General features: G+C 41.4%; 18 protein-coding genes and 1 non-coding gene across 19 annotated transcripts; 11 read left to right on the top strand and 8 right to left on the bottom strand.

Moving 5' to 3' along the window:
- Positions 1-9: 9 nt before the first annotated feature.
- On the top strand, positions 10-1,080 carry AW171_hschr42834 (HDR170Cp; the record flags this gene model as incomplete). Its single annotated transcript, XM_018132419.1, has 1 exon — positions 10-1,080. The coding sequence occupies one exon, from the start codon at positions 10-12 to the stop codon at positions 1,078-1,080; it is 1,071 nt and encodes a 356-aa protein (XP_017987908.1).
- Positions 1,081-2,025: 945 nt separating this feature from the next.
- Positions 2,026-3,807, top strand: CAB3 (phosphopantothenoylcysteine decarboxylase complex subunit CAB3; the record flags this gene model as incomplete). Its single annotated transcript, XM_018132418.1, has 1 exon — positions 2,026-3,807. The coding sequence occupies one exon, from the start codon at positions 2,026-2,028 to the stop codon at positions 3,805-3,807; it is 1,782 nt and encodes a 593-aa protein (XP_017987907.1).
- A 911-nt stretch (positions 3,808-4,718) lies between these two features.
- On the top strand, positions 4,719-4,988 carry TIM10 (protein transporter TIM10; the record flags this gene model as incomplete). The annotated part of the gene is made up of 1 exon (XM_018132417.1): positions 4,719-4,988. One exon carries the CDS (start codon positions 4,719-4,721, stop codon positions 4,986-4,988), a length of 270 nt encoding a protein of 89 aa, XP_017987906.1.
- Positions 4,989-5,182: 194 nt separating this feature from the next.
- Positions 5,183-5,935, bottom strand: CYT2 (cytochrome c1 heme lyase CYT2; the record flags this gene model as incomplete). The annotated part of the gene is made up of 1 exon (XM_018132416.1): positions 5,183-5,935. The coding sequence occupies one exon, from the start codon at positions 5,933-5,935 to the stop codon at positions 5,183-5,185; it is 753 nt and encodes a 250-aa protein (XP_017987905.1).
- A 491-nt stretch (positions 5,936-6,426) lies between these two features.
- Positions 6,427-7,788, top strand: GPA1 (guanine nucleotide-binding protein subunit alpha; the record flags this gene model as incomplete). The annotated part of the gene is made up of 1 exon (XM_018132415.1): positions 6,427-7,788. One exon carries the CDS (start codon positions 6,427-6,429, stop codon positions 7,786-7,788), a length of 1,362 nt encoding a protein of 453 aa, XP_017987904.1.
- A 198-nt stretch (positions 7,789-7,986) lies between these two features.
- Positions 7,987-8,373, top strand: SRX1 (sulfiredoxin; the record flags this gene model as incomplete). The annotated part of the gene is made up of 1 exon (XM_018132414.1): positions 7,987-8,373. The coding sequence occupies one exon, from the start codon at positions 7,987-7,989 to the stop codon at positions 8,371-8,373; it is 387 nt and encodes a 128-aa protein (XP_017987903.1).
- A 254-nt stretch (positions 8,374-8,627) lies between these two features.
- On the top strand, positions 8,628-9,632 carry MDH1 (malate dehydrogenase MDH1; the record flags this gene model as incomplete). Its single annotated transcript, XM_018132413.1, has 1 exon — positions 8,628-9,632. One exon carries the CDS (start codon positions 8,628-8,630, stop codon positions 9,630-9,632), a length of 1,005 nt encoding a protein of 334 aa, XP_017987902.1.
- A 53-nt stretch (positions 9,633-9,685) lies between these two features.
- On the bottom strand, positions 9,686-10,426 carry AVO2 (Avo2p; the record flags this gene model as incomplete). Its single annotated transcript, XM_018132412.1, has 1 exon — positions 9,686-10,426. One exon carries the CDS (start codon positions 10,424-10,426, stop codon positions 9,686-9,688), a length of 741 nt encoding a protein of 246 aa, XP_017987901.1.
- A 267-nt stretch (positions 10,427-10,693) lies between these two features.
- UBX4 (Ubx4p) lies at positions 10,694-12,070 on the top strand (the record flags this gene model as incomplete). The annotated part of the gene is made up of 1 exon (XM_018132411.1): positions 10,694-12,070. The coding sequence occupies one exon, from the start codon at positions 10,694-10,696 to the stop codon at positions 12,068-12,070; it is 1,377 nt and encodes a 458-aa protein (XP_017987900.1).
- A 22-nt stretch (positions 12,071-12,092) lies between these two features.
- Positions 12,093-14,672, bottom strand: SOV1 (Sov1p; the record flags this gene model as incomplete). The annotated part of the gene is made up of 1 exon (XM_018132410.1): positions 12,093-14,672. One exon carries the CDS (start codon positions 14,670-14,672, stop codon positions 12,093-12,095), a length of 2,580 nt encoding a protein of 859 aa, XP_017987899.1.
- Positions 14,673-14,916: 244 nt separating this feature from the next.
- RRP14 (ribosome biosynthesis protein RRP14) lies at positions 14,917-16,185 on the bottom strand (the record flags this gene model as incomplete). Its single annotated transcript, XM_018132409.1, has 1 exon — positions 14,917-16,185. One exon carries the CDS (start codon positions 16,183-16,185, stop codon positions 14,917-14,919), a length of 1,269 nt encoding a protein of 422 aa, XP_017987898.1.
- A 796-nt stretch (positions 16,186-16,981) lies between these two features.
- On the top strand, positions 16,982-18,440 carry TEF4 (translation elongation factor EF1B gamma; the record flags this gene model as incomplete). The annotated part of the gene is made up of 2 exons (XM_018132408.1): positions 16,982-17,186; positions 17,401-18,440. 2 exons carry the CDS (start codon positions 16,982-16,984, stop codon positions 18,438-18,440), a joined length of 1,245 nt encoding a protein of 414 aa, XP_017987897.1.
- AW171_hschr42823 lies at positions 17,246-17,326 on the bottom strand. Its single transcript, XR_001930107.1, has one exon. It is a non-coding gene; the product is annotated as an HDRSNR38 (small nuclear RNA).
- Positions 18,441-18,766: 326 nt separating the features above from the next.
- Positions 18,767-19,957, top strand: VMA5 (H(+)-transporting V1 sector ATPase subunit C; the record flags this gene model as incomplete). The annotated part of the gene is made up of 1 exon (XM_018132407.1): positions 18,767-19,957. The coding sequence occupies one exon, from the start codon at positions 18,767-18,769 to the stop codon at positions 19,955-19,957; it is 1,191 nt and encodes a 396-aa protein (XP_017987896.1).
- Positions 19,958-20,271: 314 nt separating this feature from the next.
- Positions 20,272-22,248, top strand: SMY1 (Smy1p; the record flags this gene model as incomplete). The annotated part of the gene is made up of 1 exon (XM_018132406.1): positions 20,272-22,248. One exon carries the CDS (start codon positions 20,272-20,274, stop codon positions 22,246-22,248), a length of 1,977 nt encoding a protein of 658 aa, XP_017987895.1.
- A 325-nt stretch (positions 22,249-22,573) lies between these two features.
- Positions 22,574-23,497, top strand: NUC1 (ribonuclease; the record flags this gene model as incomplete). The annotated part of the gene is made up of 1 exon (XM_018132405.1): positions 22,574-23,497. The coding sequence occupies one exon, from the start codon at positions 22,574-22,576 to the stop codon at positions 23,495-23,497; it is 924 nt and encodes a 307-aa protein (XP_017987894.1).
- A 36-nt stretch (positions 23,498-23,533) lies between these two features.
- On the bottom strand, positions 23,534-24,955 carry KAR5 (Kar5p; the record flags this gene model as incomplete). Its single annotated transcript, XM_018132404.1, has 1 exon — positions 23,534-24,955. One exon carries the CDS (start codon positions 24,953-24,955, stop codon positions 23,534-23,536), a length of 1,422 nt encoding a protein of 473 aa, XP_017987893.1.
- Positions 24,956-25,197: 242 nt separating this feature from the next.
- On the bottom strand, positions 25,198-26,712 carry AEP1 (Aep1p; the record flags this gene model as incomplete). Its single annotated transcript, XM_018132403.1, has 1 exon — positions 25,198-26,712. The coding sequence occupies one exon, from the start codon at positions 26,710-26,712 to the stop codon at positions 25,198-25,200; it is 1,515 nt and encodes a 504-aa protein (XP_017987892.1).
- Positions 26,713-26,746: 34 nt separating this feature from the next.
- On the bottom strand, positions 26,747-27,466 carry RIM9 (Rim9p; the record flags this gene model as incomplete). The annotated part of the gene is made up of 1 exon (XM_018132402.1): positions 26,747-27,466. One exon carries the CDS (start codon positions 27,464-27,466, stop codon positions 26,747-26,749), a length of 720 nt encoding a protein of 239 aa, XP_017987891.1.
- Positions 27,467-27,633: the final 167 nt, after the last annotated feature.

Below are 27,633 nucleotides of genomic sequence, written 5' to 3'. Positions count from 1 at the left end.
AACAAAAAAATGGCAACTACCATTGATCCTAGTATCTCGCTTAATCCAGTCAAAGATGCGACCGTCTCACAAGGGTATTATAGTGTTTCTAGAGGAACCCTACTAAGTCGTGACACATACACGGATCGGGACATAGTAGATAATGACAGTTCCCCTCCCCGAAATGAAGGGATAGCAGCAGGTTTTGGTAGCTTAGGTCTTTTAAAAAACCGCCGTCACCGATTGAGGAGGTGGTGGAATAGATTCTATTTGGGTGAAAAGCACGAACCTAATAATAGCTCAGACACCGAAGGAGTTTCAGATACCAATGATAATGCCGGAACAAGTGCCATTGCAACTGCAGGTACTACTGCTGCATTGGATGGTAATGATGTTAACCTCAATGCCAAATTCGATTCGAAAAAGCCCTTTTCACTGGAAGCGTCTAATAAGCCAAAACTCGTCGAACGTTTAAATACAGATTCTGGTTCTGACACACAAATTGAAAACACCGATATTGAGGATTCGGAAGACAGCTTAAGGTGGAGGTACTCGAACAAATTTCATACGTTGAAGGACTGGATCCACAAGACGCTAAGGAAGACGCGCAATTCATCTTCAATTTTCCAGCATGGGTTGGTCATTTCGGATCTTTATTTCCATTCGGAGCGACATATGAAGGCAAAATTCCACACCCCAGCTGACTTGACGGCAAAGTTCAGGAGTAAGAGCAACACTCTGGGAGCCACGCATGGTTTGGAAGCAACTGATAATGAGGCTTCCGCTTCCCAGGATATTCCTCCCTGTCCAGCTACCGCCTATGACAGCGAGACTGACACTGACGCTGACCAGAGCTCCGATGCTGAATCGGAGGGCGAATATAGGGCGCAAGTAATGAATGTTCAAATGTTGGACAGTCTGCGCACCAACCCTAACCAACGCAGTAGCGTCGCCAGCTTTAACCATGTCGGTCACATGGGTGACGTCTCCATAAAAGACGAAGAAGAGGAGATGGGTGACCTGCACATCAGATTGAAAGATATTGGACTCTCACCCACCAACGAATTTTACCGCGAGCTATATGCCATTTGTAACATCTAGAACTGCCCCTCCTGGTTTCCTGGCGCACACACACTGACACCTGATCCTGATCACTAATTATAGTTTATATATAGATACAGTCATTATTTTAATATAATAACCACACTTTTTTAAAAAATGCGTCGTGGAGAGACGTTGCATAAAGTTAAACTTCTCTCTAACGTCCTTTAACGCCAACGGTACCGTCCTGGTATAAGGCGGTCTTTGCGTCCCTTTGTGTCACAAGTGTAACCAATGCTAGAGTCCTTCTACCTGCTGCAAACTTGCCCTTAAGGCCCACATCGTGCCCGTCAAGCTGTAGCTTCATTACTTGGTACCAAAGATTAAACCAGGGATAACTCAGCCCCAGCTTACTCATCTATCCTAGTCTACTTGCTAAACACTAATATGCTTCACAAAGTCATTAAACCTAGAAGTCTAATAGCTCTGATAAAATTATTAAAGACAGTGGCAGTCTATCCAATAAGTACTTATCACTGATAACACTATTGTTGATGGCATTGCTTTAATATAGTTGCTTTAGTGCGCAACGGTAATTAAGTAGTACATAACGTAACCAAGTTACCAAGAAAAAACTCCAATTATTGTCTCAAGACGTATTTAAATACTAATAGTAAGGCCTTAAAAATAGCTAAGCCGTCTCATAGGTACAGGGCCTTCGAACTCGTATTGTTGAACTTCAGCTAGTCGGGTTTGTTTTTTTTGATAATTTTTTCTTTTACGTACCTCGGAGAAACAAGTTCACAGAATAAATTGCAAAAGCAGCACTAAAACCAAGGACGAGAACCAAGCAACGTACGATATCTACTGTGATTATAGCTATTAACCATACTACCCTTTATTCTACGACATAGTTCCAAAAGGAGCGCGATTTTCTTTGTAGAGGAACAAAACTAGAGGCTGTTACGTTCTTCGTCTTTCCGACTTTAGCAAAGCTTTCATAGTATGGGGGATTCCTCTGAGGCAGAATTTACGGAATCTATATCAGTTCCAGGAGCTGAGAGTTCTCATAAGCAGAAGGATCAGCCTATTTCTATCTTGAACAACCGTTGTATGAGTGGTGGTCGAGGGATGAGCGTTAAAAGTTCAACCAGCGGTGTGCCGCAGCAACAGGCTCCAGTGTTCCATGGAGTGGTGGTAGGGGATGAAAGGGTAGCGGGAGGTAGTGGTGCTGTTAATGGTGCTAATGAGGGTGTTGCAACCGGAGAGAGGTCGATTCAGGCTACTCCAGTAAAATTTGATACGGGTACGCTAGTTGGGCCAGGTACCGCCAAAGCGTATATTAATCAATACAGTACTACGGAGCCGGTTAATCTCGGTTTGATGGAGCAGAAGATCAAGTTGGTCACGCATGGGCTTGATGTATCTCCTGATTCTTCGTTGATGGGAAGTAATTCTGGAGCTAACTCTCCTACATCTTTTTCCAAGACACCCACAGGGGGTGTCGTTGCGGTTTCCTTTACGGTTCCATGTAATGCAGAAAAGATCTCTCACAGAGGTTCTATTTCTACACGGCCTCCTAACGCGGCGGCCAAGAACAGTATTAGTGGTTCTGGCGCGCATGCAGGTGCACCACCGGCTGGATCAGTACCTCATATGGGGGTAGGGACCGGGGGACATGCCACAGAATTGCATACCAATGATAGCGATTCTTCTGCCGAACTCTCTCGACAGAATTCTATCGTGCACATGCCAGGTGACTTTATTTACTTTGATCATCCTTTTCATGCTCCTTTGACGCCTCTTTCGCCCCCTCAGGCCAGTGTGAACTCTTCACTTGTGAAACGACACCATCACCACGTCAGTAATAAAGCCATTATTGGCGAAGATAACGGTCCGCAGGTTCCTTTTACCAAGTTTTTTCAAAAACAGGATGATGAAAAGATACACATTTTGATCGGCGCTACTGGTTCAGTGGCCACTTTGAAGGTTCCTTTGATCATCGACAAGCTATTTAAGATTTACACACCTGACAAGGTTTCTATTCAATTGGTGGTTACCAAAAGGGCAGAGCACTTTTTGAAAGGACTAAAAATAAGTAAAGATGTCAAGTTATGGAGGGATGAGGACGAATGGTTCGGTTTTAAGAGACCGGGTGATCCTGTTTTACATATTGAATTACGCAAGTGGGCAGATATATTTCTAATTGCACCGTTGTCTGCCAACACCTTGGCAAAGGTTGCGAACGGTATTTGCGACAACCTATTAACATCTTTGCTACGAGTATGGAATCCTAGTACCCCAGTCATTGTGGCTCCTGCCATGAACACATTTATGTATGCGCACCCCGTGACTAGCAAGCACTTGAAGATACTACGAGAAGACGCTCCGTATGTTCAGGTCCTAAAACCCGTAGAGAAGGTTCTTGTTTGTGGTGATATAGGGATGGGTGGAATGAGAGAGTGGATAGAAATAGTTGAAATTTTGGTGAAAAGCATTTCTAAATCAAGTGGTTTGAATCAACTGTCACAAGGCGACAAAGACGACCAAGAAAATGATGCAGAGGAGGTAGAAGACGACGATGATGAACGACGTCACGAGGGTGAGGAAACAGATGACACCGATGCTACCGACTTGTCATCTGGAGATGCATTCGAAGATGAAGACGACGACCAAGGTGAAGATGAGTCTCATACACGTGAAGATAATAATCATAATGAAACAAAGAACTCCGGTTCTACGAGTTTCCAAGCATACAATACTAATCAAACCTCTCACATCCGATAACCTGTAACCCGTCTCTTCTGCGATCTAATAATGATCGCTTTTCCCGCAACTAAGAAGAAGTCTTTAGTTTTTTACTTTGTTTTACTAATGTTTGTTATTTCTGAACAGTTAATTTCCCCCTACCAAAAGGAATATAATGAAAGAATAATAATCCGTACCTTGCATGACAACCACTATAAAAATATCATCCCAAGGGTGTTGTTTCTTTTATGATCTTAAGGCCTACCAAAGGCCTTACAATACGTAATTTTGGTTGGTACTACAATATTTATACATAGCTTAGTTTCCACTGCGTTTAAGATGACTATTGGAGAATAAGGTTTTATAATTTAGACGTAGCATTATGTGGTTGATAGTTACTATGGCCCTAAATAATAGTTTAACGTAATCAATGCACTAATTTGAAGAACTGTGGGGTATTTTGAAAGAACGGTGCATTTTAGAGAAAACCGTTTTTTTGTATCAAATACTTGATTCTAGTTTTAAAATAGTTAATCATAATTACATATTACAAATGAAATCTAAATTATATTAAAATGATATAAATTGTGCCGGTCACACTCTAGCACTGATAACAAAGCAAGTTCCCACATGTTGTTTAATTTTTAACTATTGCTATAAGCGATTTTTACTATTTTTACGCTATTAATTAATTCGAAGAATAACATGAATGGTAACTACAACCATATTGAAATATTGTAGATATTAAAAAGTGATAGGTAGTACTCATTTAAGCAACTAAGCAGGGCCTATGACAATAACCTGCAAGTCATACGTCGGTCATGTTATAACTATGTAAAATCACTGAATACGAAATTTAAAATCCATGAATAAAACTTTTCTAAAGCACATTATAGCAGATTCATACAGACTACAAGACTCAACACTACATCCTCTAAAGTCCTCATATAATGTTCGGTATCGGCGGTCAACCTCAGCTATCATCCCAACAAAAAATCAATGCTGCTGAAGCAGAACTAGACTTGGTTACTGACATGTTCAACAAGCTTGTCGACAACTGCTACAAGAAATGCATTGAAAGACAGTACAATGATGGAACTTTGAGCAAAGCTGAATCCAACTGCCTAGATAGGTGTGTTGCAAAGTACTTTGAGACTAATGTCAAAGTTGGAGAAGATATGCAGAAGTTAGGTCAGAATTTTGCTCCAGGTAAGTTGTGAGCTATTACCACTGCGCGCTACTTAAATAATTCATCGGAACCTCCTGTATATAATTGCTACGTTAACTAAAGAAAAGGTAAGGTTTTATTTGTCGTTAATTTTATAGGCACAATCTTAAAAAGATAAATTTGACTAAGTGAAATGGGACATTAGTCCCTGCTAATTGTACTGCAATATGATTGGGTGTGCAAAATCTAGTAACCTAAGGCTTTAAGGATTCTGAGCCTGAATCCTTCATAGCTATTAAGCTTTGGTCTAACATCTAGGTAGATTTGTGGCCCAAGTTTCGGGGTTTCGTCGGCGTAGAAATCAATAACGTATTCAATTTCTTTCCCACATCTATTAATTTTCCAATCATGTCTATCAAATGGCTTCGATTTTCCTAGTAAAGTACTTCTTAGCCAAGCACGGGGGGTTAGACGCTTTGAATCACCCTTAAAACTGCTCAATTTTATACCACCACAAGAATCTGCTCCGGTACCAGACTCCCATATCTTGATGTAGTTCCATACTCTTTCGTTAACGGAATTATGGATAGGAATCACGGTTTTCATGTCTTCAGCGTTAGGTTTCCAGTCCTTACGCAACATTGCCTCGTAAAACTGCTTTTCTGAAGGGTAAACCCAGTTGCCATCAGTCCCACTTCTAGGAATAGATGATATTTCTCTTTCCGTTGGTAACTTCACATTAGTCTGGTACTTTGGGGTTTCCAAAAGCTTGTCAGATGAGCACTCTACATCCTCCACGCCGGTACCAGCTGTTTTCTGCAGCCAAACGGTACGTGTTTTATGGTCGACAGGACAAGCAGGTTGAGTTGCGCCTTCTGTAGCAGGAAGTTGTGGGTGACCTTCAGGAAGACCAGAAGCACCTTCCGCAGATAGTGCTTTGGTCCATATCTTTTTCGAATTATGATCAACAGGACACGTAGGACGTTCTTCAGCTCCCATTTTAATGTTTATTAACAAGTTTTAAGTTAAAACATTGAATATTCGTCTAAAGCTCATCTCAGATCTTTCATGATGCATGTTAATGTAAAAAGTTACAAGTCCGGGTAACGACTAATACACGTGACTTGTATAAAACCGTATCTCGTCATCGTTGTTGTCAAAATATGAAACCTGGCAAAAAAGAAAACATTCGCCGACTCAGGTCGTTAGCCATTCAAGTACACTTTTTCAGCGGCCAGAATCTTTTGTTATTGTTCTATTTATTTATTTTTTCCTAAAAGGCGCCGTCGTCATTGTGTCGATGCCTGATTGAGGCATCATGCGTTTCAACCTTGTTTTAGATCTAAACAGGAAGCAGACAATTTACATCAAAAAAAAAAAACAGCTCTCCCGAGAATTGGTATTTGACCCTTTTTCGCATCTGTCAGTTACTACCGACAATAGAATGGCATCTACACCTGAGTGCAATTGACATTAAGAAGACGACAAAAATGGGTTGCACTGCTAGTACGCATATGATGGAGGATGAGAATGACTCGTTCCTCCAAGATGCAAGGGCTAATGATGTTATCGAACAGAATCTGCTAATGGAAAAGCAACGGGGTAAAAATGAAATCAAATTATTGCTGTTAGGTGCTGGTGAGTCAGGGAAGTCTACTGTGCTCAAGCAGCTCAAACTACTACATCAGGGTGGGTTCACTCATGAAGAACGCTTACAGTATGGCCAGGTTATCTGGACAGATGCTATACAGTCCATGAAGATTTTAATCATCCAAGCCAGAAAGCTCGGAATTCCTCTTGACTGTGACGACCCTGAAAAAAATCGACTACTTTTTGAATGCAAAAGGGTTGTTTTGCAGTCCAAGGCACTGGATCATATCGATGCCAGCGTGGCGGGTGGTCCTGAGTTCTTAAATGACTATGTTCTTAAGTACTCCGAGCGTAGTGAAAATAAAAGGCGGGTCCAGAGTACAGGAAGAGTTGAGGCATTCGAAGCTGACCTCACTGGGAGTCATCCAACCCGCGGCATAGATATGCAGGAGGTTTCAATGGGCCTCAGCGAGCAAAGCGGCAACGAGAACGATACCGGGATGTTCGTCAAGCCTGGAGCAGCAGCTCTCCACAGCAGCCCAAAGAACCTCTCCAACGAGCAGATTGCGTATGCGATCCGTCAGCTTTGGGACAACGATCGCGGGATCCGCCAGTGTTTTGCTCGCTCAAACGAGTTCCAACTTGAAGGCTCGGCTGCGTACTACTTTGACAACATTGAACACTTTGCACAGCCTAGCTACAGTTGTACCGATGAGGACATCCTCCGCGGTCGGATAAAGACCACTGGAATCACTGAAACTCAGTTTACTGTCGGTTCCAGTAAATTCAAGGTCCTAGACGCCGGTGGACAGCGCTCAGAACGTAGGAAATGGATTCACTGTTTCCAGGGTATCACTGCAGTGCTTTTCGTTCTCGCCGTCAGCGAGTACGATCAGATGCTTTTCGAGGACGAACGCGTCAACCGTATGCACGAGGCAATTATGCTTTTTGACACACTTCTAAACTCAAAATGGTTTTACAATACGCCCTTCATTCTGTTCCTCAACAAAGTGGATATCTTTGAGGAGAAAATAAAAAGATCGCCCATCAGGCAACATTTCCCAGACTACCCTGGCCGCGTCGGTGACGCCGAGGCAGGCCTCAAGTATTTCGAGCGTATCTTCCTTTCGCTCAACCGGTCAAAGAAACCCATATACGTACACAGAACCTGCGCTACAGATACAAAATCGATGAAATTCGTCTTAAGCGCTGTAACAGACCTTATTGTCCAACAGAATCTCAAGAAGAGTGGTATACTATGACGAGGCCAAGCACTACGTCTAAATCACGGCGGCTTACGCAGCCGCCGCACATCGGCGCTAGCGCCCGTAATTACGTATAGCACCCGGTTTGTAATCACGTTTTGTACTCATATATATAAGAAGGTCTTGCGCAACCGGCTCTATATTCAACGTTCTCAAACACCAAATAGGCCATTATAACCACCTACATCTACTATCATGTCATTGCAAACTAGAAATATTTCCAGGGTTCAACAAATCCCTCTCTCTAAAATCCGTCGGCCTATAGCTCCGGTTCTAGACAACGCAAAAATAGACGCGATGGTGTCTACCTCTAAGGGCGTTCCCGCTGCAAGCAGTACATGTACCTTAGAGGAAGCAACTGCCATGAATGGTGAACTTCCTCCAGTGGACGTCATGCACGTGATACACAATGGAAAGGAGTATTTTTTTGCTTTTGGTGGCTGCCACCGCTTTCAGGCCTACGAGAGGTTAAGCCGTGAGAATAACACCGATGAACTGGTACGATGCAAGGTTATTCCTTCTACAAGGGACCAAATGAGGATTTACGTTGGCGCTAGTGTTGATTCTCTGTTTGATGACTAGGTATTTCCATCAGGGCGGAAAAATCCCACTGTCTTGTCAGGTGGCCCACTTCGGCACCGAGAAATATCAACGTTCGTGATCCGAGCCACTTTTTTTTTTACAGCCTGACATTATTTTTTGAGGCCCTCCGTAAACAACAGAGATACATGTTATATATAAACAAGGTTCAAATATCATTGGGCGGGGTGTGAGAAGGATCAATTGATGATCTAAACGCCAAGTGCCAAATATATATATTAAAGTAGGTAAGCTAAATGTTGTTATTGCGTACTGTTAAAAGGGGGTTCTCTACCCGTCCTGCTAGTTTGTATAAGGTGACAGTTCTAGGCGCCGGTGGCGGGATTGGCCAACCATTGTCAATGCTTTTGAAGCTAAATACACGTGTTACAGACCTTCGTTTGTTTGATTTACGTGGTGCTCAAGGTGTTGCCGCCGATCTTTCTCACGTTCCAACTGCGTCGGTGGTTAGAGGTTACACTTCCGAAGATCCGGAGGGTTTGAAGTCGGCGCTAACCGGGACCGAGGTGGTTGTGATTCCAGCAGGTGTTCCTCGTAAGCCGGGGATGTCGAGAGATGACCTATTTGTTAAGAATGCTGGCGCCGTTCAGGGCCTAGCGACAGCAATTGCGGAGCATGCGCCTAACGCCGCTGTGCTTGTTATTTCCAACCCCGTGAACTCTACAGTGCCAATTGTAGCGGAGGTTTTCAAGAAGCATGGCACTTACAATCCTCGTAAGTTGTTTGGTGTGACCACGCTTGATGTTATCCGTGCCTCCAGATTTTTGAGTGAGTTGCGCGGCACCAATCCAAGAGATGAGCACGTATCCATTGTTGGTGGCCATTCTGGTATAACTATCATCCCATTGCTTTCACAGACTGGTTACCAGATGTCTGATGAACAGCGTAAGGCTCTTATCCACCGTATCCAATTTGGTGGTGATGAGGTTGTGCAGGCGAAGCAAGGTGCTGGTTCTGCAACTCTTTCCATGGCTATTGCCGGAGCTCGTTTTGCTGGTTCTGTGATGGACGGTTTGTCCGGCGAAGCTGACGTAGTGGAGGCCGCTTTTGTGGACTCTCCTCTCTTCAAGGATGAGGGTGTCGAATTCTTCTCATCTCTATTGACTTTGGGGAAGGATGGTGTTGAAAAGGTACATGAGCTAGGTCCTGTGTCTGCTGAGGAGGAGGAAATGTTGCGCGAATGTAAGGAAACTCTCCGCAAGAATATTGCTAAGGGTGTTGAATTTGTAAAACAGCATTAGAGAGCACGCTGCGTAGTATTGAGTTATTTATGTACGTATAGAATAGAATACTATTATGTGCGCACCTTTGTGATTGAAATGCTGAGGAGCGATGGTGGAGCCGATGTGACTGCGGTAGTTTCCGAAGAAGCTGTAGCAACGGACCACGGTACAACTGGTGTGATCTGTTGGAAAGCTTGGCGCATACTGGCATCGCGAACGTAGTTGAGAAATATATTTTGGACAGCAAAAGTCATTGCCACCTCGGCTGGTGTCCAACCGGCGTTGTTACGTTTCTCGCATTCCTCCGGCCTGCCTGCAACCTGCTGAACCAGCAGCTCGGCGCAACGCAGACTACCATAAATGGTAGCAATATGAAATGCGGTGTTACCTTCAGCATCGCCCACAGTAATATCCGTACCCACATGCAGTAACAAACTTAGACATTGATGGAAGTCTCCCATACATGCGATATGCGCTGGTGTACGGCCCTGGGCATTGCGATCTTGAACACACTGGGGGAAGTGCTGTAGTAATAGATGAGTAGTTTGCTCGTGACCATTTATTAACGCTAGATGGACACAAGAATCGCCATCTGCTGTCCGTCGGATACCATCGCTATCATGTCCCTTTTGAATCAGAAGGGCACATAAAAGATAGTGACCGTGGAAGGCAGCATAGTGAAGGGATGTCCAGCCATTGGAGGGATCGATATTAGTCAGGAGTTCAGGCCACCTTTTCAGCACATGCCTTACTATTATAAGTTGATTGTTGATAATGGCATTGCGAAGTCTGATAGAAGGATCTAACAGCATTAGTTATGGAAAGTAACTGTGCTACGGAATCGGTTCTTTCATGTGTTTAAGTTGACATCGCAACGATATATTGGGTCCTTTTCTAATCTACGATGTTGTCCGGGGAGGGACTACTTTGTTGTCCGGTAGCCTTCTGTCCGATGCATTAACTCTGTCCGAAAGCGCTCCTGTCCGATCTTAGATTAATTAAGTTGAGTATATATATGATTGCAACAGCTGCTACAACAAACCCTGTTAAAACGTTACAGCCGTAATTATAGTAATCCAATGCCATCCGTGAGAGTACAGTACGATTATGCGGAATTCACGTATATATCACAGCCTTCAACGGTATTGCATGATATTTTGATGGCAGCATTACAGCATTTCAAGATAAATAGCGCCACCACTCAGGAATGGCGATTGATGCATGGAGACCGTGAGTTGGCGCTTTATATGCGGCATAGTCAGTCGAACTTACCTGCAGGTACTCTAATAAAGCTAGTAAAAGTGGCTAAAGGCAGTGATGGTCGCATAGTATCGATTAAGTTCCAGGCAATGGGGGTCGGTTCTAGTGTGCGCAAGATAGCAACCAACACCTTTGTTGGTGAGGCCGTAAAAGAAGTTTGCTCAGCTGAAGGTTGGAAGATAGGGCCTGATTGTAACGTAGCAATATTTTCAAAAACAGAGGTTTTAGAGGAGTTAGAAAATGTCACGTTTGCTGAAATGGGAGTTTCAGAAGATGTAGTTGTGCGACTAAGGCTACCTACTGAGCCTGTCAAAAAGCCAAAGAAGATAAATTCGATAGTAAAGGCCCTTAAAACGTCCTCATCAACCTCCAGTTCTCCTGTTCAAAGAAGTCCTGTTCAAAGAAGTCCTGTTCAAAAAAGTCCTATTCCAAGAAGTCCTGTTCAGAGAAGTACTGAAACCACTTCAAGAAATGGCCCCAGCTCATCTGAGTCTAAGGAGCCTTTGCACGAATCCAAACATGAATCTGAAAAGCCTTCACATACACCCAAAGAAGAATCTGGAACGCCTTTACATACACCGACGCGCGAACCCAACAAACCTTTACACTCACCTAGTGTTTACATACCGGAGTCTAATCACGTAAGTGCAGGAGATGCAACTGAAGAAATGGACTATGAATTATCCGAAGCCGATGTCATGAGATATCAACAGATGCTATCTGCTCGAGTAAACCATGGACCATTGATGACACGCCGTTTAAGGGAAGAATTGAACGCCGAGAAGCACTCAGTTACTGTAGAAAGATGCAATATCCGTGTACGGCTGCCGGATCTTAAGCTGCTTGACGTCAGTTTTGACAAAGACGATACTATGCATAATGTATACGATCTGATATCAAGGACTCTAATCAGCCCAGATATTTCATTTGCTCTATTTCAGTCATATCCACACAAAAAGTTAGAAGATTCGAATGCCAAACTGGTGAGTGGTCTCGGATTTGGCTCTAACACTCTACTTTTGCTAGATACTACTCATCCAGGTCCATATCTGAAGCAAGAAATTCTGAAGAAAGCCAAACCTGTCAGCCAACCCACCAGTCCCAGTAATGACAGCAAAACGGACGCTGATAGTGTGAAGCGTAAAATCAACCCTATGAAAAAGATTCCAAAGTGGATGAAGTTAAGTAAAAAGTAATGCATCTATAAATTATTATTATTTACATGGGAGGTGGCATGAGCCCTAACTCTTTATAAGCTTCTTCTATCTCAGGGACTTTCGAGGGTTCTGTCTTGCTCAAAAGATCTTTTATATGTAATATCAAATTACAAATAGCATCATTGGTTTCTTTATCTTCTAAGATTTCTCCTTCTTTAACCATGTTCATCACCTTACGTTTAGCAGCATTAATTTTAGAATTTGTTGCAGATATCCCGCCTGAGAAAAACAACTTCCTTCGTTCCATGTCGACATAAGCTCTTGTTAAGGATACGGTAAGATAACTTGACAACTTTTTACTGCAGGGGACATTATGGATTTTTTGCATATACTCTAAAACAGCTGGAATAGTTGTCCAATCATAGCCTGAAGCAAGTGTTTGAAGGATAGTGTTATAAATATCCGATGATATTAGGATATTATCTACTTTAACCATCATTTTAAAAAGTTGAAGCATTGAGAATTCGGGATGCGTACTAGTATTCTTTCGTATATGAATGACCTGGTATTTCCAATCACGAGCATTGGACGTTTGCTCAATTGAGTGCGAATCTCTTTTAAAAACCTTTTGATAAGAGCGATATGCGTTCCAGATTTCTAAGTACAACTTTAGTGTTATCGTCCTCCTATCATAAAATGATCGCAGGTTTAGTTCTTTACTATCCGCTGTATGCATCTCTATTTTGGATCCCAAAATGGAGTTGATAAGTGCAAAACATTTGTTAAAGTCATAGACCGTTCTATAATATGAAATCAAAGAAGCCAATATTTCTGAGTTATGCGAAACACCCAATCTTTCCATAGATTTTATTATATTGTCAACTTGTTCATTGAGCATATTTTTCTTAGGCCCTGTCTTAGCGCGTGCCGCAAGTATTCTGTAATAGTCAACAAAAGCAGCATAATGATGAGCGTTAACTTTTGGGAAAACGCTGTCATTTTCTGACTGTTCTAGTTTGGTGAGGATCTCCTTCGCTGTTTTTTCTTGATTGGTTGCAAGCAGTATTTTGAATATCCCATGAAATTTCTTAGAAGAATCCAGTTCGTGATCAGACTTCGTCCAATATTTAATCATATAGTCATAAAGAAGTTTGCTCATTTCGGAATTAGCAGCAAATGACTCCATATTTGAAAATAACACAGAATCAAGTGCTTTACGAATCTTTGTTAAGCCTTTGGATTCAATCACTAAGTCGAAACTTTTCTGTAACTGTCGCAGCGTTTCTGCTTCAGTTTCGTGCTCTAAAAATGGTTTAATTGCAATCTCAAATGACGAGAAGTCACGTAATAAAGGAAGCCGCATCATCCAAATACAATCTGTCCAATTTTCAATATCGAAATTTGGACTTTGAATCAATCGGGCTAGTAACTTGTAGGCCATGGGTTGGTTACCGCGGAAGAAATTTGCAGCTATTATTGACATAAAGTCTGCATGAGTAGGTACTTCAATTGCATTGAAATATTCATTAGCATGCTCTTCTGACTCAAAATCCATCATAGTTGGTTGGTTATTTTGCTTTTCCTTTATGCATCCATGGGTATCTACCAATCTAAGGAATAAATCGTTAAAATAATCTGCTTCAGCAAAAGTTTTTGACTGCAGCTTCTTCTTTATTGCTGTTTTAATGATTTTTGGCCTAATATTCGTTTCACCATATTTCTGTACTGTTTGTTTAAATAGAGTATCAAATCTTTGTAACTGGTTAGACCGCAGCATAATCATTAAACCTACCTCATTCCACCATTTTTGATTCACCTTATCTTTATAGCTCTCAAAGTAATGCAGCGCCTGCTTGTCGTAACCATGGTGTAGCAAACCTTCTATATAAAACGATTCATTCACGGCATCCATTCTGACTTTTCCAAAGGAATACAGCAAGCGCCCAGAAAGAGTTATAGCACGAAGCCTTGTTTCATAATCGGGAATTAACTTTGAAAGCTCAAATGCCTCAACAGCCTGCTCTATCGTAATACCTTTTTCTTTCGACTTGTTGATTTCAACCAATATATTAAGTAACAGCTCTGTATGCTGAAGTGGCGACACATGCTTACCATTATCCATACTGACCAACTCTTGGAAAAAAATCTTGCCTATATCCTCACTCTTTATAGCGTTTTTCAGTGCCCTCTGTTTGTTCGCTAGGAGCATTTCATTCAACGTCTCAGGACTAAAAAGATTTAACCTTTCAATTTCCATCTCTACTTCTTTTAACAGGTACGAAAATGTCAGCTTAACTCGCTCTGCTGATTGCTGTGGAACAGTCTTTAATTTGGCCACTAGATTTCTAAGATTTGATGTCGAGTTCTTAAACCCAGAATTATTGACAGTTAACCAATCCACCAAGCTTTCATCATCAAGGTTGTCATCGTTATGTTTAAGTTCCTTAAACCCCATACTTTGCAGATCTTTTTCAGCTGCCTCAACATTAGGAGCTACCCTATCCACAATTTTTGGTGTATTTCCAACGATGCTGGACGTTGTTGAGGTACCTATATGATCATTTCTAAACGGTCTCTGACGAACAAATCGAACATGATGAACAGCCAACCCAGACTTAAGAAGGCTCTTATAGCGGAGCATTACTATCTGAACAAATGTCGAGCGCCTGTCTACAATGTTTTGAGTGTTATAAAATTATTGTTTACGCCATAGAATTTTTACCATTGTAATTTAAATTTAATGTTGCAATAGAATAAGCTCTAAAAGGGCGCTTCAACATATAGATGTCCATGACGAAAGAAAGACTTCGGATTCTTTCTTTACGTGTTGATGAATATTTAACTAATGTCTATTTAGGTTATGAAATTACTTAATGCTAATAGTGTTATTTCTTCTTACCGCTTTTCAAACGACCTTCAAAGCCTGCTCTTTTCTTAGCAACTATAGTGCCAGTGAACTTACGCTTCATTTTCTGTTGCTTAGACTTCTTCTTTCCCTTATTCTCTCTTCTAATAGCTAAGTTTTCTTCCCTTCTCTTTTGTTTCTCAGCAATACTGTTTGTGACAACCTGTTCCCTCTCTTTCCATTCCACAGCAGACTTTCTCTTTTTGGCTTCCTTTCTCTTGACTGCCTTACGTAGCAATTTTTCGTCGTCCTTTAGCTTAACACCCTCGGCCTGTAGCATGGCCTTCTTCCATTTTTCTCTCTGCTTGATCATAATTTGCTGTAGCTCATCTTTGTTCTCCAGAGCAGCACGTTTCGATTCTGCTAGCTTCAGATGGCTCTTCACGTCATTTTTGGAGGGGCCCCTGCCCTGTTCTGCTTTTCTGAACCGCTGGAGATCTGAGGTAGACCTGGAACCATCGTCAAAGACAATATTCTGGAACATCATATCTTTGACTGCCACATCTGCGTCTAAAGCAGCTTTCTTGCGTGGAAGCTGGTCCTCCAAGTCGCTTTCGGATTCGGATCCACTTTCGTCAGATGAATCATCATGCTTTTGCTTTTCTTCTTCTAGTTTGCGCTTCCTAATTTCCTCTCTGTGCCTTCTTTGCGCCAGAATCGCTTCTCTAGAGCTTGGCGCGCCCTCAACCTTGGTACCGGGGGCCTTCCTCCTCTCTTTCATAGACTGGATTTTCTCCTGCAACTTTGCACGAAGCTCTTCCATCTTCTTCTTCTTCGCAACCTTCTCCTCCTCCGTCAAATCCTTACTTTTTACTCTCGATTTACTCGTCTGCTCCTCCGGATCCTGCTTTTGCTCAGGCTCGGCGTCTACTTCAGACTCATCATTGTCCCTAGGCATCTCATTCCCATTATCATCAAATAATATACTAATATGCTCACTTTCAACGTCTTCATCCTCTTGTTCTTCAGCATGTCTCTGTCTATTAAGATTCTCACCGGGCAGAACAACAGGTTTAGCGTCCTTCTCACGCCTTTTCTTAACTTCCAAAGCAGAAAATGAGCTGTCGTTCTGCTCTTCAGGATTTAGCTTCCGCTTCTTATCGATCTTTGACTGTATCTTTGACTTTTTGGTAGCTTTCCATTGTTCTCGAGTCTCCTCATCATAGTAATACTTGGCAGGAATCAATGATAGCAAACCATCAAAAGCATTTGAGTTTGTTTTCAGGCGTTCCTCTAGAGAATTGCTCATTCTAAACCACCCAAACTTATCCTAGTACTGATAATCTTACCTTTTGCTCGGTCCTACCAGCAGTAAACTCATCATCAAATGAGTACTTCACTGAAAATTTTCAGGCTTCCTTACGGAAAAAGAAACGATTTCTAATATTGACAAATATCCTCGTACTAGAATAAGCATCTAGCCGCCCATACGTGAACTAACAACTTAGACGAATGAAGGCGATGTAAGTTCTGGGAGTAGGGTATATTTTACTATCAGCATCCGCAAAGCCGCAACTAAAGACGTGGCCATAGAACTATTCCGCGGGATCGGGACCTTCTACCATACGATAAAAAAAGTGAACGCAGCCAGGATCAAAGCCCCATAGGAGCAATGTTACTAATATAACGGTAATTTCTTACAAATATACAAGAATAACACTGTGGCCTCTTGTAATTAACGATTGTGTGCTTTAAAAGGCTCAGTAGGGAGTGATTAACACGAGACTATCATGATATCCTGACATAATCCCTCATAGTTGAAATCCATATGGTATATTCGAGAAACATAGGCTTCGTCGCCCCTAATCTAGTGAATAATGGTATCTGATTTCTGCAGCATGGATTTACTCTACCATCATCCAACGGTAGCTAAACAAGCCCTAAAAATTACTAATAACTTTTCAGAACGGAAGAAGACACCCATACACTCTTCGTTGGTGAAAAAATTTCCTGACGAGATTGAGTTTGACTTGGAATATAAAGTCGAAGTGTTTGGCTAAGCTTTCTAGCACTCTGTAATTTAATCATACCAGTCGCTAAAAAAAATGTCCTTAGGTACTCTATACAGCAAAGCTCACAGCAGAGGCAGAGTCCCTGCTGCTATTATCGATGTACACAACCTAGATGTCAAAATCGTGGAACCTGATTCTTCTCCTGAATTCCAAAAGTTGTTCCCATTGAACAAGATCCCAGGTTTCGTAAATGCGAAGGGCCAAGCTATACATGAGACTATGGCTATCACATATTACCGTATGTTATTTTTTTTGTTTAATAGTTCCGCTGAGGGCTTGAATGCACTGGTCTGATAATGATGAGAAAAAATTCAAAATTAACAGTTATCCCTGTCTGAATGGGCACTTTAAAATGTAACTAACGCTCATGTGTCGATAAATTTGCTCTGACATCAGAATCTTTGTATTCAGCCTTGGCGATTTTTGAACGCCAGATTACTAACAAAAAACAGTAATTAATTTCATTGAGGACGAACAAGCCAGAAACAGATTGCTTGGTGCTGATATCGATGAGCAAGCTCAAGTCATGAAGTGGTTCTCTTTGGTGAACGCTGACTACCTTGAAGGTGTGAAGAATGTCTTCCTCGTCATCATCGGTAAGATGCCATATGTCAAGCAAATTTACGACTACAATGTCGATGCCACCGAAAAGATCACCAATGTGATCGAGGACAGATTGACCAACTACACTTACCTAGCTACCGAGAACATCTCTGTTGCTGACATTATTTTCGGTTTTGCTATTGCTATGGGTGTCGAGACCCACCTAGGCAAGAAGTGGAGAGATGAACATCCAGCTATCATGAGATGGTTCAACACTATGCTAGCAACCGACTACTTCAAGGGTGTGGAACTCAAGTACATAGACAACCCCCCATCCTTCCAACCTCCAAAGAAGCAAAAGAAGGAGAAGAAAGAGAAAGAAGAACCAAAGGAGCAAGCTCCAGCCAAGGCCAAGGAACAGGAAGCCCCAGCCGCTGCTGAGGCTGCTCCAGCCAAGAAGCCAAAGCACCCATTGGCAGCTTTGGGTAACTCCACCTTCGACTTGGAAGACTGGAAGAGAAAGTACTCCAACGAAGACACCAGATCAGTCGCTATGCCATGGTTCTGGGAGAACTACAACCCTGAGGAATACTCCATCTGGAAGGTTGCTTACAAGTACAATGACGAATTGACCTTGACTTTCATGAGTAACAACCTAATCGGTGGTTTCTTCAACAGATTGTCTGCTTCCGTCAAGTACATGTTCGGTTCTTTGGTTGTTTACGGTGAAAACAACGCTAACGGTATCATTGGTGCTGTTATGGTACGTGGCCAAGACCACGTTCCAGCCTTCGATGTTGCTCCTGACTGGGAATCTTACGACTTCACCAAGTTAGACCCATCCAAGGAGGAGGACAAGGAATTCATCAACAACATGTGGGCTTGGGACAAGCCAGTTGTTGTCAACGGTGAATCTAAGGAAATCGCTGACGGTAAGGTTTTGAAATAAGTTAATTAGCTACAAATCGTCTTAAAACACATGCTCTCTAGTTTATAAATAAGTAAATCTAGTCATCGCGAGGCATAGCGTCTCTCGATGCTTTATAATGAATGAATTTATCCTATTAAACATCTTTTTATGTTCGTATTGTGCGATTTTTTAGAAAGTGGATTTTAACACCTCACATTGTAATTTACAAACCCTAATACGATAGAATATACGACAAGCTTATAAAGAAAGTCTTTCTAATTCCATAGCCTGTAGAAAGCACTCAAAGATTACTACTCTACATTGAAAACAGTAAGCCTTTTCAAAGATTTTAGATATAACATTCAATGTCTACTGCTCTGTATACAACGAGGGAGTTCGTTTTACTCTCGTTACCAGGAAATGCAAAACTTTGTAAAGCAAGCGATGCTGATGTTAATGACTGGTTAGTTAAGGATTTGGTCGGAGGCAGGACTTTTGTATCAGATTTCTCTATTCCAGAGTTTAAAATTGGGTCTTTAGACACATTGGTGTTGCAGTCAGAAGAGTTGGCGAAGATTGACACACAGATCAGTGGTTCTGTTGCAAAAGTGGAGGAAATTTTAGCTGCGTTTACAGAGTCTCAAAAGAACGTATATGGTACTATTTCTGTGAACAATGTCCCTATTCCAGAGTACCTAACGAATTTTCAATGGCAAACGCGAAAGTTCAACCTGAACAACTCTATTAAGGAATTGATAGCAGAGATCTCAAATGAGGCTTTCCAGTTAGACACAGATGTAAGAGCTTCCTATACGAACTATAACAATGCAAAATCCAATTTAGCAGCTGCACAACGCAAAAAAACAGGTGATTTATCTGTAAGGTCCCTCCATGATATCGTTACCGCAGACGATTTCATAACTAATAGTGAATACCTCACTACGGTCTTGATAGTCGTTCCAAAGAGCTTGAAAGAGGACTTTGAAAATACCTACGAAACACTGGCAAAGAACGTCGTACCACAGTCGGCCAAAATCCTAAAGCAGGATGATGAATATGTCCTGTACAATGTTCACTTATTCAAGAAGTCTGTTTCTAGTTTCATTGCTGCATGCAGAGATAGAAAATTCATCCCCCGCGAGTTTAACTACTCTGAGGAAATATTAGAGCAATTCAGACAGGAACATGATTCCGCCGCTAGCTTAGAACACTCGCTACGTGTCCAACTCGTTAGATTGGCTAAAGCTGCCTATTCCGATATCTTCGTCAATTGGTTCCACATTAAGGCGCTCAGAGTTTTCGTTGAAAGCGTCCTTCGCTACGGCCTACCTCCACATTTTATTACAAAAATTATAGCTGTGCCTCCAAAAGCATTCAAGCAATGCAAATCTGAGCTAATGGAAAGATTCGGATACCTAGGCGGAAACGCTTTCTCTAAGGACAAACACGGCAAAATAAAGCGTAACGACTCATCTTTAAACGAGTACGCTTCTCTTGTTGATACCGAATACGAACCGTTTGTCCTCTACACTATACAACTCTATACAAAACTCTAGATAGCATAATAAAGCTGCAACGTATCTCCAGCACTATCTTTATTATATAGCTCTCCATCATGTTGTCTATATCGGGCCCATATGATCACGTGATCAATTCTTTTGTGCCAGTTTTTCCCAAAACATATAATATTAAAGACAGCGACATAGTGGTTAAACGTTAAACAGCTGAGAAGGTTTGCTAGCACCAGGGCACGCCAATTAAGTAGGGAATTGTGTAGCAGAATTACTATCCTTTTTATTTTTTGAATTAGATCCATCGAATTTCGTGCAAACGATTTGGAGTCGAAAATAATACTGTGGGGACAGCAAACATGAATGAGACTTCTAAAGAGGTTTCTACTGAGAATGTTGAGTCCAGTGGAGACAACAATGTTAAGGTCGTGGTTCGACTAAAACCTGTTCCAACTTGTGAACCCCCCGAAACACCTTCTGTGGTTGCTGCCGATTCTACCACTGTTGAGATTATCAGGAATAATGTGTCTTCGCCCGGTACTGGCGCAATGGTCAACCACAAGGAAATCACCAGCAACCGTTCATTTGAGTTCGATCATGTATTTGCCCCAGAATCTACCCAAGAAGAGGTCTACGACTTCGTTGCTGAGGAAATGTTGGACAAATTCTTCGGAGGATACAATAGTACAATATTAGCTTACGGACAGACCGGTTCAGGGAAATCATACACCATGTTTGGCACTTTGAATAACAGTGGCTTAATTCCCAGGATATGTGAGCAAATATTCCAGCGAATCGACGTGAAGAAAGGACCAGCTATAGAGTACGTTGTATCGGTCTCTTTTCTCGAGATATATTTAGAGAAGGTTTACGATTTGTTAGATATGAGCATCAACCATTCACTGACGCCGAGAAAAGGGGAAGAGAAAAGGGTCAGATTAAGCTTACAGGATTCTAAAGCGCTAGGCATCCACGAATCCGCTACAATCGTATCTGTTAGTGACAGTAATGAACTTTTACACTGCATTCGCATGGGTGACACCCAGAGATATAAAGGTTCAACAGAGATGAACTTAGAAAGTTCAAGATCACATGCGATAGTAAAGATACACCTACAAGAAACAAATAGTCTAGAAGGGGGGATCCAAACTTCTAATCTATTTCTAGTAGACTTGGCAGGGTCCGAGAAAGTTTCGAAAACAAACGCAGTTGGAGTAACGTTGGAGGAGGCAAAGAAGATCAATTTATCTTTGAGTTCCTTGGGAAACGTTATCAACGCCTTAACACAGAAGGACAAAAAAAGAATACATATACCATATAGAGACTCTCAACTAACCAGGTTGTTGAGTGATTCTCTAGGAGGTAATAGCAAAACAACTTTGATCCTAAACTGTGCTTCGGATAAGTTTAATGAGCCGGAAACCTTAACAACTCTTCGCTTTGGTTCCCGGGCTAAATACATCAAGAACAAGGCTGTGGTAAACAAGAGTGACATATACATCAAAAAGGAGATGGAGAACACTATTACGAGACTCGAAGTAAGAGAACTAAAACTTAAGAGAAGGATAACGCACTTGGAAAGAGAAATCGAAACATTGAAAGCGTCCGACCCACGTGATAAGGAAGAACTGCTATCGGAACTTGAAGAGCAGAACAAGAAGCTATCGGCACAAGTGGAGACCCTAAAGGGTCTTCTTGAGTCTTCTGAGAAGGCCTCTGAAGAAGAAAGTGAGACGGCGACAGCGGAAAGTAAGACATCGTGTGTCGACGACTTGTTGGTAAGTCTAATGGAGAAATGCGAGCTGTTAGTTGACCTCCAGTCCAAACTAGATGAGCAGTCGGACCAAGAACAATTATTAAGAGAGCAAATCAACGCTCTGAAACTGATAGAATCGCGCCTTATAGAACGCAACAACACCCTAACTGAGCAGCTCACCACGTCTCAGTTGGAGAACCTAAATTTAACCAACGAGAATATGACCTTATCAAAGGACATCGCAACCATTCATAGAATATCGAAAACTAGGGCTGAAAGAATTCAGGTCCTAGAGTCGACCGTTCGGGAGTTATCCGATCTTCGATTAGATAGCGAGTTAAACCTCCCAACGTCATTCGAGGCAATACAAGAGGTACGCGAGCCATTGTCTGTGATATCCCAGACTCCAATAAACTGGTGGGGTGTATTCGGGCCGTCACGAAGGTCATCTATCAGCAGTGTACACTCTGGGGGATTGGCCAAGATACCAAGTAATGAGACCAAAAGATCTAAGAAATCGGGTTTCAACTTACACGTGGTTAAGGCTCCCGTTTCTCATGAAATAGAGGCAATAGACTAGGCGAGTCAGGTAAAGAATATGGATAGAAACCACTCCAAAAGAGACTATAACCATCAAATGGCTCTTTTTATCAAAAAATCAGCATTTAATGCTACAGTTTCTATTACCAGTTTATCCGATATAGTTATGACTTTATCCATTAGAGAATATAGAATAGTAAATGACTTTTAAGTGAATATTAACTGTCTCTTACGCTGGCGCCAGCAAATCTGAAAGTAGTTGAGATTTTTTCGCCTATAAAAAAAAAAGTAAAGGACGTCAAAGCTTAAAACCATCTACATTTATTTAAGAGAATTAGGATATTTATTATCTTTACATCGTTATAATGTCTCTTAGACGTGTTATAGGTGGAGTTGTTGGAACGGGTGCTGTTGGTTTATACTTGTTTAAACGGAAGTCAGAAATATCAAATAATGCTCCTCTAAGCATTTCTTCTGATGGAGTTACAACGTTAACCGACACCAGTAAGCTAATCGGTAACAAGCCAGCTATTGACCCTGCTGGGTTTTTCAAGTATGGGTTTCCAGGTCCTATTCATGATTTACAAACTCACGAGGGCTTTATTTCGTGTTATGATAGGCGGATGAGGAACCCGTATTGGGTGGTTGAACATATAACGGCGGAATCTCTAGCAGCCAATAATGCTGCTCGGAAGAAGTCGTTCTTTAAAGAAGATGATAAGATCCCAGATATGTTTAAGGCGCGCCTAAGGGACTATTTCAGATCTGGATATGACAGGGGGCACTTGGTGCCGGCGGCAGATGCGAAATACTCGCAGACTGCGATGGATGAGACATTCTACTTGACAAATATGTGTCCACAAGTGGGAGATGGGTTTAACAGGGACTATTGGGCACGCTTGGAGCAGTATTGTCGTCGTATGGCTAACAAGTACAAGAGTGTGCGTATTGTGACTGGTCCTCTCTACTTACCCAAAAAGTGTCCAGATGGGAAGTATAGAGTTACATACGAGATGATTGGAAACCCACCTAATATTGCAGTTCCAACACACTTTTTCAAGTTGTTGGTAGCGGAGGGTGATTCTGTGTATGTTTCTGCATTTGTTTTGCCTAATGAGCCAATACCAGACTCCACGAAGCTGTCCGAGTTCCAAGTGCCAGTAAATGCATTAGAACGCGCAACAGGGTTGCAGTTTTTGCATAAAACCTCGTATAAGACACTTCCAGTTGATGAAAGTGTAATGAACGCAATCGCTATAGAACAAATGCAATATAAGAAGCTGGCCTGAGTGGCATACGAGGTTTGTGAGTGAGATATATATATATTAAGAAAAGAATAAAGACCCAGATTTAGCTCCTAGAATAGCTGCTGAGCACACAACTGCGGATTTCATGACTATATATGCCGATGGCTGGTAGAGTTTGCGACTTAGGTAGAAAGTAATGGGCGCTATAACCGCCATGAGGATAGAATATCCGCCAAGAATTTTTTTAATAAACCGATAAACCCATGCAATGGACTCCACTGTCGCGTTGCCAAATGAGAGAATCGCGCTCACTCGCTGCTGTAATACACCGATTGACTCATTCATAGTATCTACTCTCTCTTTGGTATCGTTGAGGTGTATCTCAATAGAGCTAAAGACATCATTCAACTGAGAATCTAAGTTCTCCACCTTCTCATCCACAACGTTGTCTATAGCAGCCAATTTGCTAATAATCACCTCTGATGCTTTCTCTATCCCCGGAGTTAGTTCCTCAACGATCATAGGCATGATAGAGTTGCGAACCAAACCATTGAAGTCATTTATCATAGCTATTGTTTCAAGTTGATTGTCTACAACCGCGTCTCTCACTTCTTCAATTTTTCTAGAAGTACTGCCAAAAAAGCTTTCGAATACCAAATCTACATCCTCCAAGTATCCTTGCTGCACTTCTCTGTATATGTTAAATTGATTGTGGAGGTCAATCCAGCCTTTAACAGTGCTTTCTTTCAACTCAGAGACCTGGTCAGCAATAGCCTGGTCGTTTAATTCCTCACTGATATCGTTCAACATATTTCGAAGTTCATCAGTATGAGCTTCCACTGATTTACTAATAACATCTACTTTTTGTTCTACGCCAGCCAAATTATCGGCCAGTTCATTAATCATGTCCTTGGCACTTTCCATAACCTGACTTTTCATCATGTTTATGCTTTCCTCGGCACTCGCTTCAAACTCATCTCTGTATTTCTGTAAACTGTATTGTAATTTCTCATTAAAATTTGAATATAGATCAGTTATGTTCAGGAATAGTTCCAGTATTTGTTCCTTCTCGTAAGGTAGAGCGTTTTCAAAGCAGATTGAGGGAAGTCGCTGGTAATAACCGCTGTAAGTAGTCCACCATTGAGGTGAATTCTGCAGGCGTTTTAAACAAATAGGAATATCTGACCCCTGCGTACATTCCAATGGTATATTTTTTACGTTTGAGGCATGTAACTCACAAACCGATAGTTTTACCGCAGCTTGCGTTCGTTCTTCAGTTGTGATTGTTTCAATACCGTATTTCAAGCATTTAGGTAAAAACTGTGATAAAGCCCCTTGAACACATCTAGATTCTAGTATTGGGAATTTTTCTAGAATAATATCATTAGATATAGAATGAAAGTCCGTTTTAACTTGTATTGCTTGATTTAGGTGCGATGTCAGCTGCGAATTATCGGCTACACAAGCTACTACAGGAATAACTAGAAAAAAGGCCCTCATAATTCCAATCTATGGTTTAATTAAATCAATTATTGCAAGTAGCATTATTGCTTGCAAATAACTCGCTAGCAGCTTCTTAATCATAACAACATCAAGAGATTATTTATGTATAATTACATGAAACAACGCTGACGCAGAACCAGATTTTTTTAGGCTGTCACTAGTAAAAAATCTTTCAAGTTAAAACATTATAGAAAGATGTATCATTCCTACAAAGAAGAATGCAAATATTACTAATAATACTAAACTGGAGTTGTGATGCTACACAATTCCATAAACTTTTTTCTATCCGTCTCAGTAAACCCTGGTAGGGAACTTTCTGACTTTTTAAGTTTTCTGTCCGGGATCTTATTAACAAAATCGTATGTTCTGTATAATGTAGCTGCCATGGAATAGTTGTAATTTTCCAAATAAGCAGATATAAATGTTTCAACCAACAGTGCTGGTATTGGTCCTTCGTAATAAGCCTTCATTTTATGAAGTAAAGTGGATAAATTACAGCAGTTAGTGATGTAAGAGTCTGTAAGTTGGGATAATGTACCAATAAGTTTCACGCCACATTGTTCAGACAATAGACGATGGTTTCCTGTGCGTTCGAATATTGTGAGCAGGTCGAAGACTTCCGTTGGATGAATGCAATAATCGATTAATATTGACAAATTCTCGGCTGTTAAGGTTTTTTCTAACACCATTGAGAAGTCTGCAATATATGCAAACTTGACGACCCTGCGAGAGTTTGGATCAGAATGCGATTCTTCGGTAATCTGTTCATCTATCAAGGACAGATACTGGTTAACAATGTGGGAACTTGGACAAAACCCCATACCAATTATCTCAGACATGTAGGTTTTGCATTGGTTAAGATTTCCATTTTTAAGATGAAATTTCAAAAGCTGGATGACCGTATGTATGTTGAAGACTGAAGAGTAACCGCCTCCAAAACGGTCTTCAACAGCTTTCAGCAGCTTTTCAAACAGTCGATTTTCCTCTTCATTGAAATCGCTCTGCTCTTGGGATATCTTAAGCAGTTGTTGAATAACGAGTTCTATAATCTCCAGATGGTCCAAATAAGTGCCTATCAACGGCAACATTCCGCTCATAACAACATTATAGCGGTCAGGGCGGTTCTGTAAAATCCACAGTATTATATTTTCAGGGCTATCATTAATGTTCATGAAAAGGTGTTCTAGGGTCATTTCTTCCCAACCGTGCTCTAATGCTTGTAAATTGAGTTTCACGGTAGGTAGTGGAGGAGCAATTTCATTAATAAACTCCAGTGGTTGCAGGGATAATTCTCTATTACTCGTAAATTCCTTAATCCAGTGATATATGCCGTAAACAGTGTGGAATTTGAACTTCATGTTCTTCAATTCCTTCGCATCACTAGTTTCTGATTGCATAATAGCAGGTACGGCTTCCTTCCCATCAAAAAGCTGAGGACATCTTTCAGTCATGCAAAGCAAAGAAATATCAAATTGCGAGACGTTAATGAAGGGATGTAAGACATCTGCTGGTTTGAGGTTATAGATTTTGCTTTCACTTGATAGTGTGTGTTTTGTGTGAGGTTTTTTCTTGGGTATCAAGTCTACCAGTTTACCCTTGAAACTGGCGCTAGAAGCTCTATGCATGTTATACTGTGATTCAATATGAGTATGGTACCTCAGTAGCTTGACTTTCCTTTTAAGCCTTGAAGCTTTGATCCTTAGTACTAACTGGTCTGAACGCCGTTGTTGGTTCAAAAATTCAGATCGGATCATTCGTGTAAAGTGATACAGTTCAACTAGAAACGATCTAGGTCAGTTCGATGAGCTCAAAATCTTCATTCTTCTTCTTCCTGCTGGATATACCTTCTGGAATACTCCTCTCGGTGTCTATGGGTGTCAATAGCTCTTCATGGTCCTCGTTTAGTCTGTGAGAGGCGTTACTATAACTGAGCGGGTACAATTCGATATCCTCAATCCTTGCCCGCCTCTCAAAATCCTTATAAGAAACATTACGCCGTAGCAAACAGGCCAGAGAGGAGCTTAGCATCACCAGGAATGAGCTCCCCAGCATTGCCCATCCTTGCCAGTTCATGTACGGGAAAAACAGCATCACGTTGACAAGAAAACAGAGCACAGTGTGAATGTAGGTAAGCACTGACCAAAATATGATTATAACTAGCGGCCTATAGGAAGATTGAAAGAATCCGACGCATATAGAAGATAGCCATAGAACCGACGTCAAGAAAAGCCCAATTGGATGTACAACCAGTAATGTTGCCAAAGACAACTTCGCGCGATTTGGAAAAGTAGATGGGGCATGGTCGCCTAGCAACGAAAAATCGTAACCTAGAGCAGCATTGCTGCATATATTTGTCGCATTATTACACCAACCAAACACACCGAACTTAATGCCTCCGAAATCAGCTAAATAGAAGTTCCTTGTAAAGGGGACCGAAAAGGTGGCGAACATTTGAAATACAAAAGGTAAGGTTGTACAAATAGCAAAAGCATGTCCAATAGAAGGCATTGCAACATAATAAAACCTTACAGGTAGTCTAGAATCCCTTTATAGTCCACAAATATGCTAATATCTTAAATATTTGAGCACGTGTAACATGACAGGGTCATAGTAAGTGTTAATTATGTTGAAATTTTTGAGCGCTTATGCTTTATAAAAATGGTGATGAGCTTACA

This window comes from Eremothecium sinecaudum, chromosome IV (genome assembly GCF_001548555.1).
Source record: "Eremothecium sinecaudum strain ATCC 58844 chromosome IV, complete sequence".
Lineage (NCBI taxonomy): Eukaryota > Fungi > Ascomycota > Saccharomycetes > Saccharomycetales > Saccharomycetaceae > Eremothecium > Eremothecium sinecaudum.
Note: the sequence above shows the minus strand (reverse complement) of the source record. Positions and strands in the feature narration are given on the sequence as shown.